The sequence below is a fragment of the Cydia amplana genome, chromosome 6 (genome assembly GCF_948474715.1).
Source record: "Cydia amplana chromosome 6, ilCydAmpl1.1, whole genome shotgun sequence".
Lineage (NCBI taxonomy): Eukaryota > Metazoa > Arthropoda > Insecta > Lepidoptera > Tortricidae > Cydia > Cydia amplana.
Window position 1 is genome coordinate 6,078,583 of NC_086074.1, and position 14,448 is coordinate 6,093,030.

Sequence of the window (14,448 nt, forward strand, 5' to 3'; positions counted from 1 at the left end):
GTTATTTTAAGGCAACCAAATTGCACAAAGGGCAACACCCCAAGATAGTGAAACTTAATTTATCGCCAACGATTATTTTCATGACTCAAGTAGATATTCAAATTCATACCTTCTTTACCGAGGATTTCCCAGTAATGCAGTACATTCAACTTGTGTTGTGACTAATCTGTAATGTACCTATATTCCTAGTTTACCCGTAATAATATAAAGCACGAATATATCACGGTCCCTACGTTATGCTGATAAAGAAACATGCCTTTTTTATCTAAACAAATACTGATTTTTGTTGTGGTCGGCATATTATAATAATTTACGTTTTACTTAAGTACTTGACGCTAAGCTTATTCGTCATTATCTTAAGGATGCATCACTTCTATATACCTTACGCTTATTACACCACTCGCCTAAATTGGAAACTATATAATAATAGGAATTTCTCACTTTGAATTCTAGACATTTGAAATCGCGTCCTGACTTTTTATCTTTACTATACCTACTACGAGCGCACTGATAAGTGATAACACAACTACGAGTAAATACGAAGGCAAGTAAATATTCTAGAACATAAATAAATAAGCATTTGTTGTTTTCATTTCCGCTTGCCTAACTTTGTCATGAAACTTCGATTTCGAAAAACAATAGAGTGGGTACTATAGCTGTGCTACGCAGAATCGGTCAACATCTATTGTCCCTTTTGACAAAAACCACAAAGCGGTAACGGTAAAGGCACTTTTATTGAATAAAATACAAAATGTTTGGGTCCCATCGTAATCACATGTCATTATTCATTACATTTGAACGGATGTTGAGATCACACAAACGAGAGCATACATTTTCGCATAATAAATTGAGTTTGGTGCCGACGTGACAATAGTATTTAAAGTACCAATAAAGTGTTAAGTCGGTCAAATTAAAAGGTTAACATTGCGTGCTGAACCTTCATAAAAGTTATAAAACACAAAGGAGTGTAGAGTAAATCGATAAAAGGTACGTTTGCCTAAGACAATTACATTAGTTATTAGGACTCCCATGACCCATGATTCTAGAGACCAGACGAGGCAATTATCACAATAATTAGTCTTATTTTTACTTACTTTAATACAAGTAATAATATATACTCGGTGATTAATCATATTCAGTTTAATTGTGTAGTCGAATCCACTCTAAATACCTTTCCGATGTTTATTTATAAAAAAGGTCTCAAACTGTGGTTTTAAGCGTAATCATACAAAAGACTTCACTGACAATATGTGCTGACGCCACATGTATTGGAAAAATGTTTTTAAGATTTAAGTACCTGTGGACACAATGTCTTTTGATTTATCTGAATAATCATACAATACACATAACACATTAGATAGTCTTAAATCACCGTTGACTGAACATGATGCTCATTTGGCCAAATAATTTAAGAAAAAAAGATAAATTAAATTATGAGCAATTCCAAACCCTTTGCAGACTATAGCCTTACATTATAATTTATAACAAAATAATGAACAGTTGAACATATTATGACTTGGCGGGTGTCCGCGTAACACGCGCAGATATAGTCAAACTATGAAACCGCAAACCGAAACTATAGTAAGTACCTACTCCATCATCATTCTGACATAGTAGGTGAGAATGCCTTATTGTGTTAAAAGGTAGGTATAGTACTAAGTGCAATAAAGTAAGTACTAAAACGTTCATCAAATTTTATGTTTCACTACCTACATTGTATTACGAACTTTAATTAGATACATACTTTTAAGAGTATGTATTTTATATGAAGTACAAAGTCTTAATTATTATTTTTTGTTTGGCATTGCGCACTTGTATAAAATGTATCAAATAGAGAAGTAACAAATTCAAATCAGATCTTTAAAATTAATATGCGACAAACACAGCACACATTACAGCTAAAATAGTAAATGCTGGTACATTTCGAGCAGCTGAATTACGTTTTATTGATTTATCTGCGTAAGTCTGTAGAAGGCCACATGGCACTTCATGCTTCATTCTAGAACTAGGTGTTTTCCTCATAACGTAACACTGCATTCCAGGTGTGACTTGGATCGGGGCTCCCTTCACGTCCACAGCGTTGACGACCGTCGTGTTGGTGGTCGTCGTGATCACGGATGACGTCACAGTTCCACCGGTGGCTGGAGCCCCATTAGTCACGTTGCCAGCATCTGGCGCCGCTCCGGGCGTCACCAGAGTACCGTTTGGCGACAATACGTAAGAAGGCGTATCTTGAGGGTTGGTCGCATTAACGATGGTCGTATTCGTCACGGTAGTCGTCACGGTGGTTTGGTTCTGAGAATTCTGTGGCTGTTGTTGTTTGGCCTGTTCGGCGTAAATAAAGCTACTTATCAGCTGACAGTCTATCCTGGTTTCTTCGAAGTCTCCGTTATCTTTCTTGATGCCGAATAAACATACTTCGCCGGGTTGTGCTTTGTAACTTTGGTAGTTGTTGTTGTTGTTTGAGGATGAATGATGTCCTATGCCGTAGCCGGCAACGCCGCCAGCGAGGGCTCCAAGGTTGAACAATGCCAGTCCAGCCAACAAAGAACTGTATTTGCTGCCGGAATCTTTGTACTGGTACACGTAGGTAGGGGGAGTCCCGCGATACACGGGGTAGCTCATCGGCGGACCGCCATGAGGCGATGCGTAGTGTATTTGCTGAGGAGGATTGTAATGGTAGTGATGATGAATGTTTGTAGTGCCACCGCTCGAGCCACCTCTGTTGTTGTACCCGTGGTTATTTGAGCCAGACAGGCCTGGACCAGAGTTAGGATAAGCGTGACTTCCCGAGTTACCCGTTGATGGTGGGTATTTATGTCCACCGCCACTGGGATAAGAGTGACTTCCACCGCTGTTTGGATAACTGTGGCTTCCTCCGCCGCTTGGATAGCTGTGACTACCACCGCTGTTTCCACTTAATCCACCAGAAGATGGATAGTTATGGCGGCCCCCACCACCACCACCGGAGAGACCACCAGAACTAGGATAGGAATGTCTTCCGCCGCCTGAGAATCCGCCCGATCTGCTCCCGCCCCCGCTGCCGAATCTTCCAGCTTGTATAAACTCTACATTAGTTAGCACTAATATCGCACAAAGAAACACAATCGAGTAACGAAACATGGCGTTATACGTTTTATTATTGCACAATGCCTTCACAAATCCGCCTGCGCTCAAGCGCACCGCACTGAAGTTAGTAGCTGACTAGCGACTACACAAATAAACGTTCTCTCGGTCGCGACACTCGCGCCCGCTGACGGAGGTGTTGCGTGTTACCACTCGGCAAATTATAAATACCCCAGTTTTACCGACACATGGTAAAACCATGGCTTGTATACAAAAACTTTGTACACAGAATTTTAACTGAATTGAGTTCAGTTAATAGTAGATTGTGTCACAAGGGAGCAAAATGACATATTTACGGTGAGAGTGTACCTATATTGAATACTGAATGAAGCGAAGGAACCTACAATACAATACAATTTCCAAAATATGATCCTGAACGTAGTGAAGGATTCAAGTGTTAACGCCCAAGGTGGAAATAGTTTTGATACCAGGTTTGACACAGTATATACTATGAGGAAATTATCATGTATGTTTGGCCTAAAAAATTGTATGCAAAAAAGATAAAGTGTCCGAGAACAGAAAAGTACCACTTTAATCCATCCTAACAGGAAAGTCAAAGCAAAAATAATGAAAGCAATAATCAATTTTTAGTACAATTATGCGTATGTTATGTTACAGTAAAAAAACTTGCTTTGCAAAAACTACACATGTCTTGGTTAAAACGCGATTTCGACTAGACAAGACAATTCCATAGTCTGGTAAATAAAGCAAACTTTATCTTTAGTACCTCCTTAAGTACTGTACGTGAACTAGAATTGAATCTTGAGAAATTGCTAATTTAGTTTTCACCAAGGCACTGGCAATATTTGTTTACAGGTTGATTTGTATATTTTTTCTTTGTGATAATTTAAAAAAAAATGAAGTAAGTGCAACTTTAAACAAAAATCAAGTATAAAATCCCAGCTGGAAGTATTGGTGTCAAAATAGGTATATTTTTATAAATTGTAAATTAAGTGGAAAGGTTTTAAAAAAATATAAGTATAAAAAACCTTTACTTACTAAAAAATCTGCCGGCTTAGATTCCTTGTTGACTGTCGCCAAAAATTAAGTTTTGTCGCATAGCAGCCATTTTTTTATTATTTTACTGTTAACCTATTTCTTGTTATTAATTACACACGAAGGATTTAGAAATTTTAAATGTCTAACTTCTACAGTTCTTGTAAACCTCAGTGGATAAAAAGTCGTCAAATCACCCTTAGTTGCAGGGATATTCAACAAGTGGCAACACCCAGCGGTATGTTTACCTGCGCCGTCGCGACCGTACACAATTACACACACAGGCACATTTTTGTAACGAAAGATGCAACAGTTGCGGGCATAATGAATGGGGACCGATGGCTGGGGATAGTTGGGATTCCTCGTTCGGGATAACCTCAACAGCTGCCAGCAATTTTATTGAAATCATTTTATGTTATAACAACAACATTCTTAACTACTCGTTGGTGAAACTTATATATTAGCAATAGGGTTTACCTATGTATATATACAATAAACTGTAAGTTAACGTTGGACGACGATGGTAATTAATTAGTGATGAGTCATCAGTACCATAAACGAAATAAATAAAACTGGTCGAGTTGTCAATTTTATTTTAAAAAGAGAAAATCGTGTACCTAGTATTAATACATATCAATATCGCAGTAATAACACTTTGCGAAGAGAATATCATATGGAGTAGGATACCTATTTTATATTTCGTCGGCGCGAATAAAAAAATTGCCATGTATTTTTAAGCTACTTTTCAAGAGACAAAAATAACTGTTTATTTTCCTGTTTGTAATATATTTGTTGCATCTGTATTTTATTTTCTAATAGATAAGAAAATAAACAGTTTTTTTCGTAATTTTTTACAATATTATTATTTTAACCAAAATTTTGCTACATAGCGACTTAAATTTGGTTCACATAAAATCGTCATGTGTGAAGTTTGTACACATAGCGATTTCTTGCCAAACTAACATAGTACGAGAGATGATACATAACGATTTTAGGGTCTATGTCGGGTAATCCATTCTACAATAAATCGCCATGTGCAACATTATCGCCATCACCCTCGACGGAAAAGAAGGCATTTAATTTCGTTATGTGCTAAAAAATCACATAGCTATTTTTTTAGTTTCTGTTCTATTTTTTTTTGTACAAATGTTGTTCTGTGTTCACATAGCGGAATTGTTATTTTCAAAACTAATAAAGATATAACAAAAATATTTATGTGGGTCGACGGGAAATTGAAAAAGGAATTCAAATATGCCAAAATCAAAAAATCGTAAAAAAACACATAGCGATTTTTTTATTCGCACCGACGATTTCTGTATAAAAGTTATATTCGCATAGCGACTGCAACAGCGTTTCTGTTGCAACGTTAGGTACTGCTGCGGCGTCAACACGTCCGATGTCACTGTCAATCTCCTTCATAAAATTACGAAATGAACGTTCTTATTGTGACCGCAATGCAGCAATAGCAACAATCTTCTTAGTAGTTTGTGAATAGCAAGGCAATGTACCAAGGAATTGACAGTGACATCGCCCGCGTCTAGCCGTCCACGCTGCAGCAATAAAGTTACCAACCGAATGTAACTTTAAAACTAGGAAATAGTAGTTTGTGTTACAAGGGATCAAAATGATATATTTCCGTCGAGGGCGTAAATTGAATCATGAATGAAGCGATGGAATCTACAATACTCACTACGTTCGGGATTCTAAGGTAGAATCCTGAGCGTAATGAGGGATTCAAGTGTTAACGCCCAAGACGAAATAATTTTGATACCGTGTGACACATACCTACTGCTTTTCACATCCACTATGAGGAAAATAAAAATACGAGGGGCGTTCAAAATATTCTCGGTATTGATATCTTACGACCTCTTCTAAAATTTCTTTCGTTACTGGCCGCTAAGGTTTATTCATTGACATTAAAAAAAAGTATAATTCGAACCGAGATGGTCTTTTGTTTTTCTGCAATTGCTGAACAAACATGAACATCATGTGCGAATTGACAATGTTAACTAAATTAGAACATCGATGCGTGATAAAATTCTTGACAAAACAGGGTAAAAATCAAAAAACCATAAAAGAGGAAATGGATTGTGTTTACCGTGAGTCTGCTCCTTCTTTATCTACCATTCAAAAGTGGTCAAGCGAGTTTAAACGCGGAAGGGAGAGTATTGAAGATGACCCTAGACCTGGCCGGCCTGTAGTAGCTACTTCACAAGAAAATATTGATAAAGTGGAAAAACTTATATTGGAAGATGGTCGAGTGAAGGTAAAATCTATAGCACAAGTAACCAATCTCTCTATTGGTACCGTACATGATATTATATATGACCATCTTAATATGTCAAAAGTAAGTGCAAGATGGGTTCCGCGAATGCTGACTCGGCTTCAAAAAGACATGCGTGTAGCTTGTTGTTCCGATTTTATTGACCTGTGCGGTGAAAATCCTGATGAGGTGCTGCAAAGAATAGTTACTGGAGATGAAACCTGGGTTCATCATTATGACCCAGAGGGTAAACAAGAGTCCATGCAGTGGCACATTAAGGGTTCAGCTCATCCCAAGAAGTTCAAGGTCATCCCTTCAGCTGGCAAGGTCATGGCCACGATATTTTGGGATTGTGAAGGAGTATTACTAATCGATTATAAAGAAAAAGGTGTAAATATCACAGGACAGTACTACGCTAACATTCTACGTCAATTAAAGGATGTAATTAAAGAAAAGAGGCGAGGAAAGTTAACCAAAGGTATTCTGCTTCTGCATGACAACGCCCCCGTCCATACTGCTCATATTGCCAAGGCAGCTATTGTTGAATGTGGGTTTAAAACTGTTACTCACCCACCGTATAGTCCGGACTTAGCCCTCAGCGACTTCTTTTTGCTCCCCAATCTTAAAAAGGATCTGCGTGGAAATAAATTTTCTGACGATGAAGCATTGAAGGCGGCAGTGGAGGAGCATTTTTACACGAAAGATAAAAAATATTTTTACGAGGGATTAAAAAAAATAATTGATCGATCTTTTAAGTGTATGTATATATATATAGTTATCCATGCCGTAATCGGCAACGGCGACCCTAGCTAATTACGAGCGTGAGCTCTGATATGGCTGGCAAAGCCGAACTTACTTTTAAAAACTCTATCGCAGGTGGGGCAGTAGAGTTGACCAGAACTATTGTAAGTATAATTGTAGGAGGGTTTCGGCCGGGATTTACGTATCTGACGTTTCGCATCAAGATCAGTGAGACGCGCGTCTTCAAAGTTCTTTACGCTCAACTTAACGCGAGAACGCCATTCTGGCCGCTGAGAAGCAAGCTCCTCCCATTTGTCAGGTGGTATACCGCAGGCAGTTAGGTGGCGCTTAAGCACATCCTTGTAACGTAGGTGCTGCCCACCTTGCTTCCGTTTACCAGCTGATAGCTGGGAGTAGAAAACGGCTTTCGGTAGTCTGCAATCACTCATACGCCAAAACATGCCCACATGCGTGGAAATAAATTTTCTGACGATGAAGCATTGAAGGCGGCAGTGGAGGAGCATTTTTACACGAAAGATAAAAAATATTTTTACGAGGGATTAAAAAAAATAATTGATCGATCTTTTAAGTGTATGAACATAGGGGGGGAGTATATTGAAAAATAAAAATATCAAACTTTTCGTACTTGTTTGTTTTCATTCTCATACCGAGAATATTTTGAATACCCCTCGTATCTTAGTGTTGACACAATCTGATGCTTAAAACAGATTATTTAAGCTAAAAAAAATAATGTGCAAAAAATGTAAAAATAGTGTGCTAGAACAGAAAAGTCTTACTTTGCTTCCTCCTAGCAGGGAGGAAAAGTGCCACTTTGATCCCTAGCTCCTAGCAGGGAAGAAAAAGCTCTTTTCTGAATAGGAGGTGTGAAAATATAATTATATCTTTCTTAGGTTATTTTATTAGCCCAAGCGGCCACTGAACACACGCTATTAAAGGTAGTTTTGAAAGTTTACTTAATTTTTCTACAATGAAAATTGCACGTGACAATGTTTATATCAATAAAGAGAGCGTATATAATTTATTATAAAACTCAAGGGGGAAATGGGTATTTAATATTAGGCGTTAATTATGATGAAATGCCTAAAGTTATAAAAATTGTAGTAAAAAAATATTTTTGATATCAAATCGACATGTCATTTGACCTTTTATATCATTTCTGCGAAAAGAAAAGATCAATGAGGGCATTTCCGTCATCCTTTTTTAAAAGTTCACGTTGGCTGGTTGAAGGAGGTTTTATAATAAATTATATACGCTCTCTTTATTAATATAAACATTGTCACGTGCAATTAACTTTCAAAACTACCTTTAATAGCGTGTTCAGTGGCCGCTTGGGCTAATAAAATAACCTAAGAAAGACATCATTATATTTTCACGTCCGTCCGTCCGTCCGTCTGTCTGTCTGTCTGTCTGTCCGTCCGTCTGTCCGTCCGTATGTCACAGTCACTTTTCTCCGAAACTATAAGAACTATACTGTTGAAACTTGGTAAGTAGATGTATTCTGTAAACCGCATTAAGATTTTCACACAAAAATAGAAAAAAAACAATACATTTTTGGGGTTCCCCATACTTAATTAGAACTGAAACTCAATTTTTTTTTTCTTCAAACTTATACGTGTGGGGTATCTATGGATAGGTCTTCAAAAATGATATTGAGGTTTCTAATATCATTTTTTTCTAAACTGAATAGTTTGCGCGAGAGACACTTCCAAAGTGGTAAAATGTGTGTGTCCCCCCCCCCCTGTAACTTCTAAAATAACAGAATGATAAAACTAAAAAAAATATATGATGTACATTACCATGTAAACTTCCACCGAAAATTGGTTTGAACGAGATCTAGTAAGTAGTTTTTTTTAATACGTCATAAATCGCCTAAATACGGAACCCTTCATGGGCGAGTCCGACTCGCACTTGGCCGCTTTTTCTCAAATAAATAAAGGAAGACGTTAGGTAAGTAATCATGACCAAAGTATATCCAAATATTTAATGAAGTTTATCACCACAATAGCTCTTGTACGTAATTATACAGCGATAATTACGTACAAGAGCTATTGTGCTGATAAAGTTATAGGTACATACATATTTTATATTATTATAACATTATTTATTCCGACATTTTTGAGTAGGTAACACAACAAATGCAGATTAGCTACAATCATTTTTTATAGCAGCTACATACGGAACTCTTTAGTTGTGATCTCCGCCGCGTGGAGCATGATTAACTGTATGAGAATCTCAACCAAGATGTTCCCAGTGATAGTTACCGCTTCAGCCGCCACTAAAAAAGTTATTTCCACTGCCATTGCCATTTGCACTAGCATTCAACGTTGCTTGTGTATTTGTACTCTCGTTGAGCACATACTTAGGTTTCATGGACTCAGCATAAATCTGTAAAACGCCACATGGAAATTCTATTTTAATTCCGGAACTGGATGTTATCATCCTTTTGACATAACACTCCATTTCGGATGTCACCTCGATTGGTTTTCCCTTAACGTCTACTGCTTGAAGGACCGGCTTATTGGTTGTCGTTTCTGACACTGGTGGCGATGACGTCTCTACTGTAGTATTTGACGCTGGTGACTGCGTATCGTTACTCGTATTAGTAATTGACATAACCGTTGACGTCGCACTCCCATCAGAAACCGAAACTTCCTCACTCGTCGTATCAGAAAAGTTGAATGTCGAGAATTTGTACATGTACATTAGCATGTCCTCAGCTTTAGTTGTGTTATCAAAAGTAGTATTTGCTCCGGTAGTCGTGTTCATTGTAATTATTTGCTTAATCTGTTCGGCGGTCATAATTCCACTTATCGTATCACGACAGTCTATCTTCGTTTCTTCGAAGTCTCCGTTATATTTATGGATACCGAATAAACACACTTCGTTCAGTGGCATGTAGCTTTTAGGGGGCAAGTATGCAATGCTGGAAACATTGCATATTGCATAAACGTTAACTCCGAGGTCAAACAATGCTAATCCAGCTAACAACGTACTGTACTTGCTCCCGGATTCTTTGTATCTATTAACAGATAAAGGAAAGGGTCCACGGTATATAGGGTAGTTTATTTGTGGCCCGCCTCGAGGCGACGTGTAAAGAATTTGTTGCGGAGGATAGTAACAGTAGTTTGACCATAACTGACAGCTCTGGTTGCTACTTGTTTGTTGTTGGTACCAATCACATAAACAAGAGCGATTATAGCCGCGTGTGGTTGCATGCCATAGTCGTCGTCTACCTCCCGTGCAGTGCCTTCCTCCTATACAGACACGTGGGCGATGCCAGCTGGAAAAATGTCCACGATTCAGATCGCTATTCGTATGTTGTCCAGAAGAATTACCCCAACTCATTCGATAGTTGCGCTCAATGTCATTTCCACTGCTGTTCAACGCTGCTCGTATACTCGTACTCTCCGCGTTAAAATCAGAACTTCTTTTAAAAGATTTATCAACGTAAGCCTGTAAAAGGCCACAAGGGAAATTCTTTTTCATTCTAAAAGAGGTTGTTTTCCTTATAACATAACATTGCATTCCAGGTTTCAATTCAATCGGAGATCCCTTAACTTCAAATGCGTTGACGACCGTTGTATCGGCGGTCGTGATGTTCACGGATGACATCACAGTTCCACCGGTGGCTGGAGCTCCTTTAGTTGTATTTCCATCATCTGGGGATGCCTGAAGCCGCACCAGAGAATCATTCGGAGTCATTACGTAAGGGGCTATACGAAAAGTATCTTGAGTTGTCGTATTCGTCACGGTTGTCGTCACGGTGGTATGTGTCTGAGAATTCTGAAGCTGCTGTTTACCGAGTTCAGGGAAAATGAAGCTACTTATTAGGTGACAGTCTATCCTAGTTTCTTCGAAGTTACCGTTATCTTCATTGATACCGAATAAGCAAACTTCGCCGGGTTGTACTTTGTAGTTAAGGTAGTTTTTGCTGTCTGATGGTGAATTGTGACCTACAACAAGGCCGCTAGTGAGGGCTCCGAGATTAAGCAATGACAGTCCGGCTAACAGTGTACCGTACCTGGTCCCGGAAAATCTGTGTTGGTATACGTATGAGGGTAAAGATCCGCGATATACTGGGTAGCTTGCCACTGGCCCACCATCGGTTGACGCGTAGTGTATTTGCGAAGGAGGATTATAATAGTAGTGCTGAATGTTTGCAGTTCCATTGCTTGAGTTACCTGTATTTACCGGATACCCATAGTAGCTGGTGCCCGGCCAACTGATATTACCTCTACCGGTGTGGCCGTGACCACTAGGATAGGTATGAGCACCTCCACCACAGTAATACCCTACTAAACCTCCACCACAGTAATGCCCTAAGTTTCCACCACCTCCGATTCTTCCAGCTTCTATTAACTCCAAATAATATGAAATAGATAAGACTAATACGCAAATATACACATTTGTGTACCGTAACATGGCCAACGTCCGCCTGCGCCTGAGCACACCGTACTAATATGCCTACAAATAAACGTTCAACAACGACACAGACTTGTCTTATTCAAAGCACAGCTACCGTATTTGAAGCAGCTCCAATATTTACCTAATTAGTAGTTAGTCTAATTAGTAATTAGTTAACTACTAATTAGGTAAATATTGGTGCGGGCACAGTTTATCTCGCCCGGCAGTGTCAGAATTGCAGTGAAAGCATATAACTGGAAACCGCCTTTGGGAACATTACCGTTCAAATTCTCGGGCCAAATTAGCACACATACACAATTACGCCTACATTTAAATAAGACGATACGTTTACAGAGCCTGTCTCTATTACACTAACGTACACAGCTAAGTGTAGATGAAATGCATATAATGTCAATAACTACCAATCAGCGACATTAATCCGCTAATAACCTTCTTGCTGTACGTACTGGCCGCTGAGAGTTCGCGGTTCATATTTGATTAGAATATGACTTGGACAGGGATAGGTTTATGCCATACATTGAAGAACCAGTCAAATAATTCACGTATAATAATTTAATGCAGATTAACCCCTCGTTTCCCAAGACCTCTCAAATCCATACAATTCCGACTCGTATTGGAGCCACTGGGAACTGAGAGGTTAAAAGATAACTAGTTAAAATGTTGTTATGAAATTAAATGACAGACTAACTCAACATAATTAAATATTCATTGTTGTAGGTATAAATGTATTCCGCTATAATAAGTATTTTGTATATTTTATTATCAATCTGTATGGCAGTGCGAAGTCACGTTCAGAGCCCGTACCATGAGTCACTGACAGTGTCAAAACTGACATTTACGCTATCGAGAACGTAATTTACTTTCTATACATCTCGTTTGCACTAATATGCGAGTACGAGCGAGATGTATAGAAAGTAAATTACGTTCTCGACGGCGTTTGTCAGTGCCAAACTGATGGTAGCCGTACTGGTATAGTCTGTCCGTTTTTCTAAGATCAAGTACGCCATAGTAAATGTATGGCGAACTTGATCTTAGAAATCGGACAGGCTATACAGCCTGCAAAATTTACATGGGTAGGTACACGAATCGGGTCAAAAACATTTGAACAGGCGGAGTCACAATAAATCCCCACTTTCAGTTCCAATGGAAATATTTTATATGTATATAGCCGGTCAAGCAAGTTTGTCAGTAGAAAAAGGCGCATAATTACAATTTTGTATGGGACCATAACCGTTCGCGCGCTTACATTTTCTAAATTCGCCGCTCTTTTCTACTGACGGAAATGGCTTGAGAGTGAACCTACATATATGTGACAGTAGAGGGTGGATTAAAATGATCAACATTTTAAGATAATGTGTGTATTTGTTAAATTAATTCAGTGAAAGCGTGATAGAAAAAAATGTATCTACATATAGGAGACCGGGTATGATTATCTCACGGGTTATCTCATGAATAGAACATTAGATATCTTGCCAGGCATCCACTCAATTTCATGTCTCTCTAATTGGACAGCTTTTTTCCATAGTTCTCTGGGAATAGCATCTTGTGGGAATCTGAATGGAAAGTAATGTAAAATGACAATACCAAATTTGATTATTAATTTGAAATAACTAGGTAGTTTTTTTATAGCTCCATCTCATGAAATAAAAAAGGAAAATACAAATCTGTAAGAAGGAATTTATTACTACATTTATAATTACAGTGGAATTTGTTTATTATGACTCCGCTTATACTGACCAACCGCTTACTATGACGCAATTACTGAGCGAAGTTTGGTTTTCATATGAAAATAACTTCGACCTATAAATACTATTTTTATGGAATTATGTCCGGTTATACTGACAAATTCGCTGGTTTTCGTGGCCGGCCCCACATATTTCCCTGCCAGGACGTCCGTGGCGTTTAAATTGTTTTAGTTTTTACTCTCGGTGAAAGTTGATAATTGGTATAAGGTTAATAAAACTCATCTCTCACAAAATAGTTTGAGATTAATTTGGAAAAAATAAAATAAAAAGTTTATCAACTATGCTTTATATGACATCCGCTTAGTATGACATGTTTGTTACTTCCCTTCAATGTCATTATAAGCGGATTCTACTGTATATAGAAAATACCTAAACCAATAATAATAAAATAGTCTACTTCATTTGGCATAAAACCATCCCTATTATCCTCGCAATTTAAAAAGTCGTATGTTGTTATGAAAGTCGTATGCAGTTGTTACGTTTTAGCTTAGCACGGTAGTATTGAGAAAATGTCGTCATGTTTATCCCAAATTTTACTGAAGTTATCTGTTTACTACAAGTGAAAAGTGATTCCACTGTCCTTGATATGAACTAAAACAACTTCTGCACCACTTCACGACACATGAAGACATTTTTAATTACAAAAAAACGTAGTTTTTATAAACCAATTTAGCCATCCGTCACTGACTGTCATCTCGGCCGCACTGAAGTTGCCAATCGAACAGTCTGTAAGCACCGCCTACAATCGAATACTTTACGTTGGGTCATAATTGAGCGGACAGAATACTTCCATGGTTTATATGCGTTCACTGCAGAATTGTTATTGGAAACGCGTTTTAGGTACTTTAATTTAGTTATTAGGTATTATGTCAGCATTTATAAATTGTTTTTATTTTATTGTCAATTATACCTAACTATTAAGAGTCTCCAGATTCGCGGATTAATCTCTCCCGAATCAAGACCTTTTCATACTTTTATCAATTGAGAAAAATCTAGAACATTATATGTAGGTAGGTAGTAGGTAGGATATAAAAAATTCCGTACCAGGCCCCAATTTCACATCGGTGACAGGTGCGACAATTGTAAAACATCACTGTTACTGACGTCACAGGCATCCATGGGCTACGGTTA

General features: G+C 38.1%; 3 protein-coding genes across 3 annotated transcripts in view; all 3 read right to left on the bottom strand.

Annotated features, from left to right (window-relative positions):
• Positions 1–14,448, bottom strand: part of LOC134648678 (adenosine receptor A2b) — a 170,139-nt gene that overhangs the window by 27,021 nt on the left and 128,670 nt on the right. The gene's annotated exons all lie outside the window — the stretch shown is intronic.
• Positions 1,782–3,221, bottom strand: LOC134648661 (uncharacterized transmembrane protein DDB_G0289901-like). The gene has a single exon (XM_063503150.1). The coding sequence runs from the start codon at positions 3,121–3,123 to the stop codon at positions 1,867–1,869; it is 1,257 nt and encodes a 418-aa protein (XP_063359220.1). The 5' UTR covers positions 3,124–3,221; the 3' UTR covers positions 1,782–1,866.
• LOC134649075 (uncharacterized) lies at positions 9,413–10,849 on the bottom strand. The gene has a single exon (XM_063503791.1). It carries the CDS (start codon positions 10,847–10,849, stop codon positions 9,413–9,415), a length of 1,437 nt encoding a protein of 478 aa, XP_063359861.1.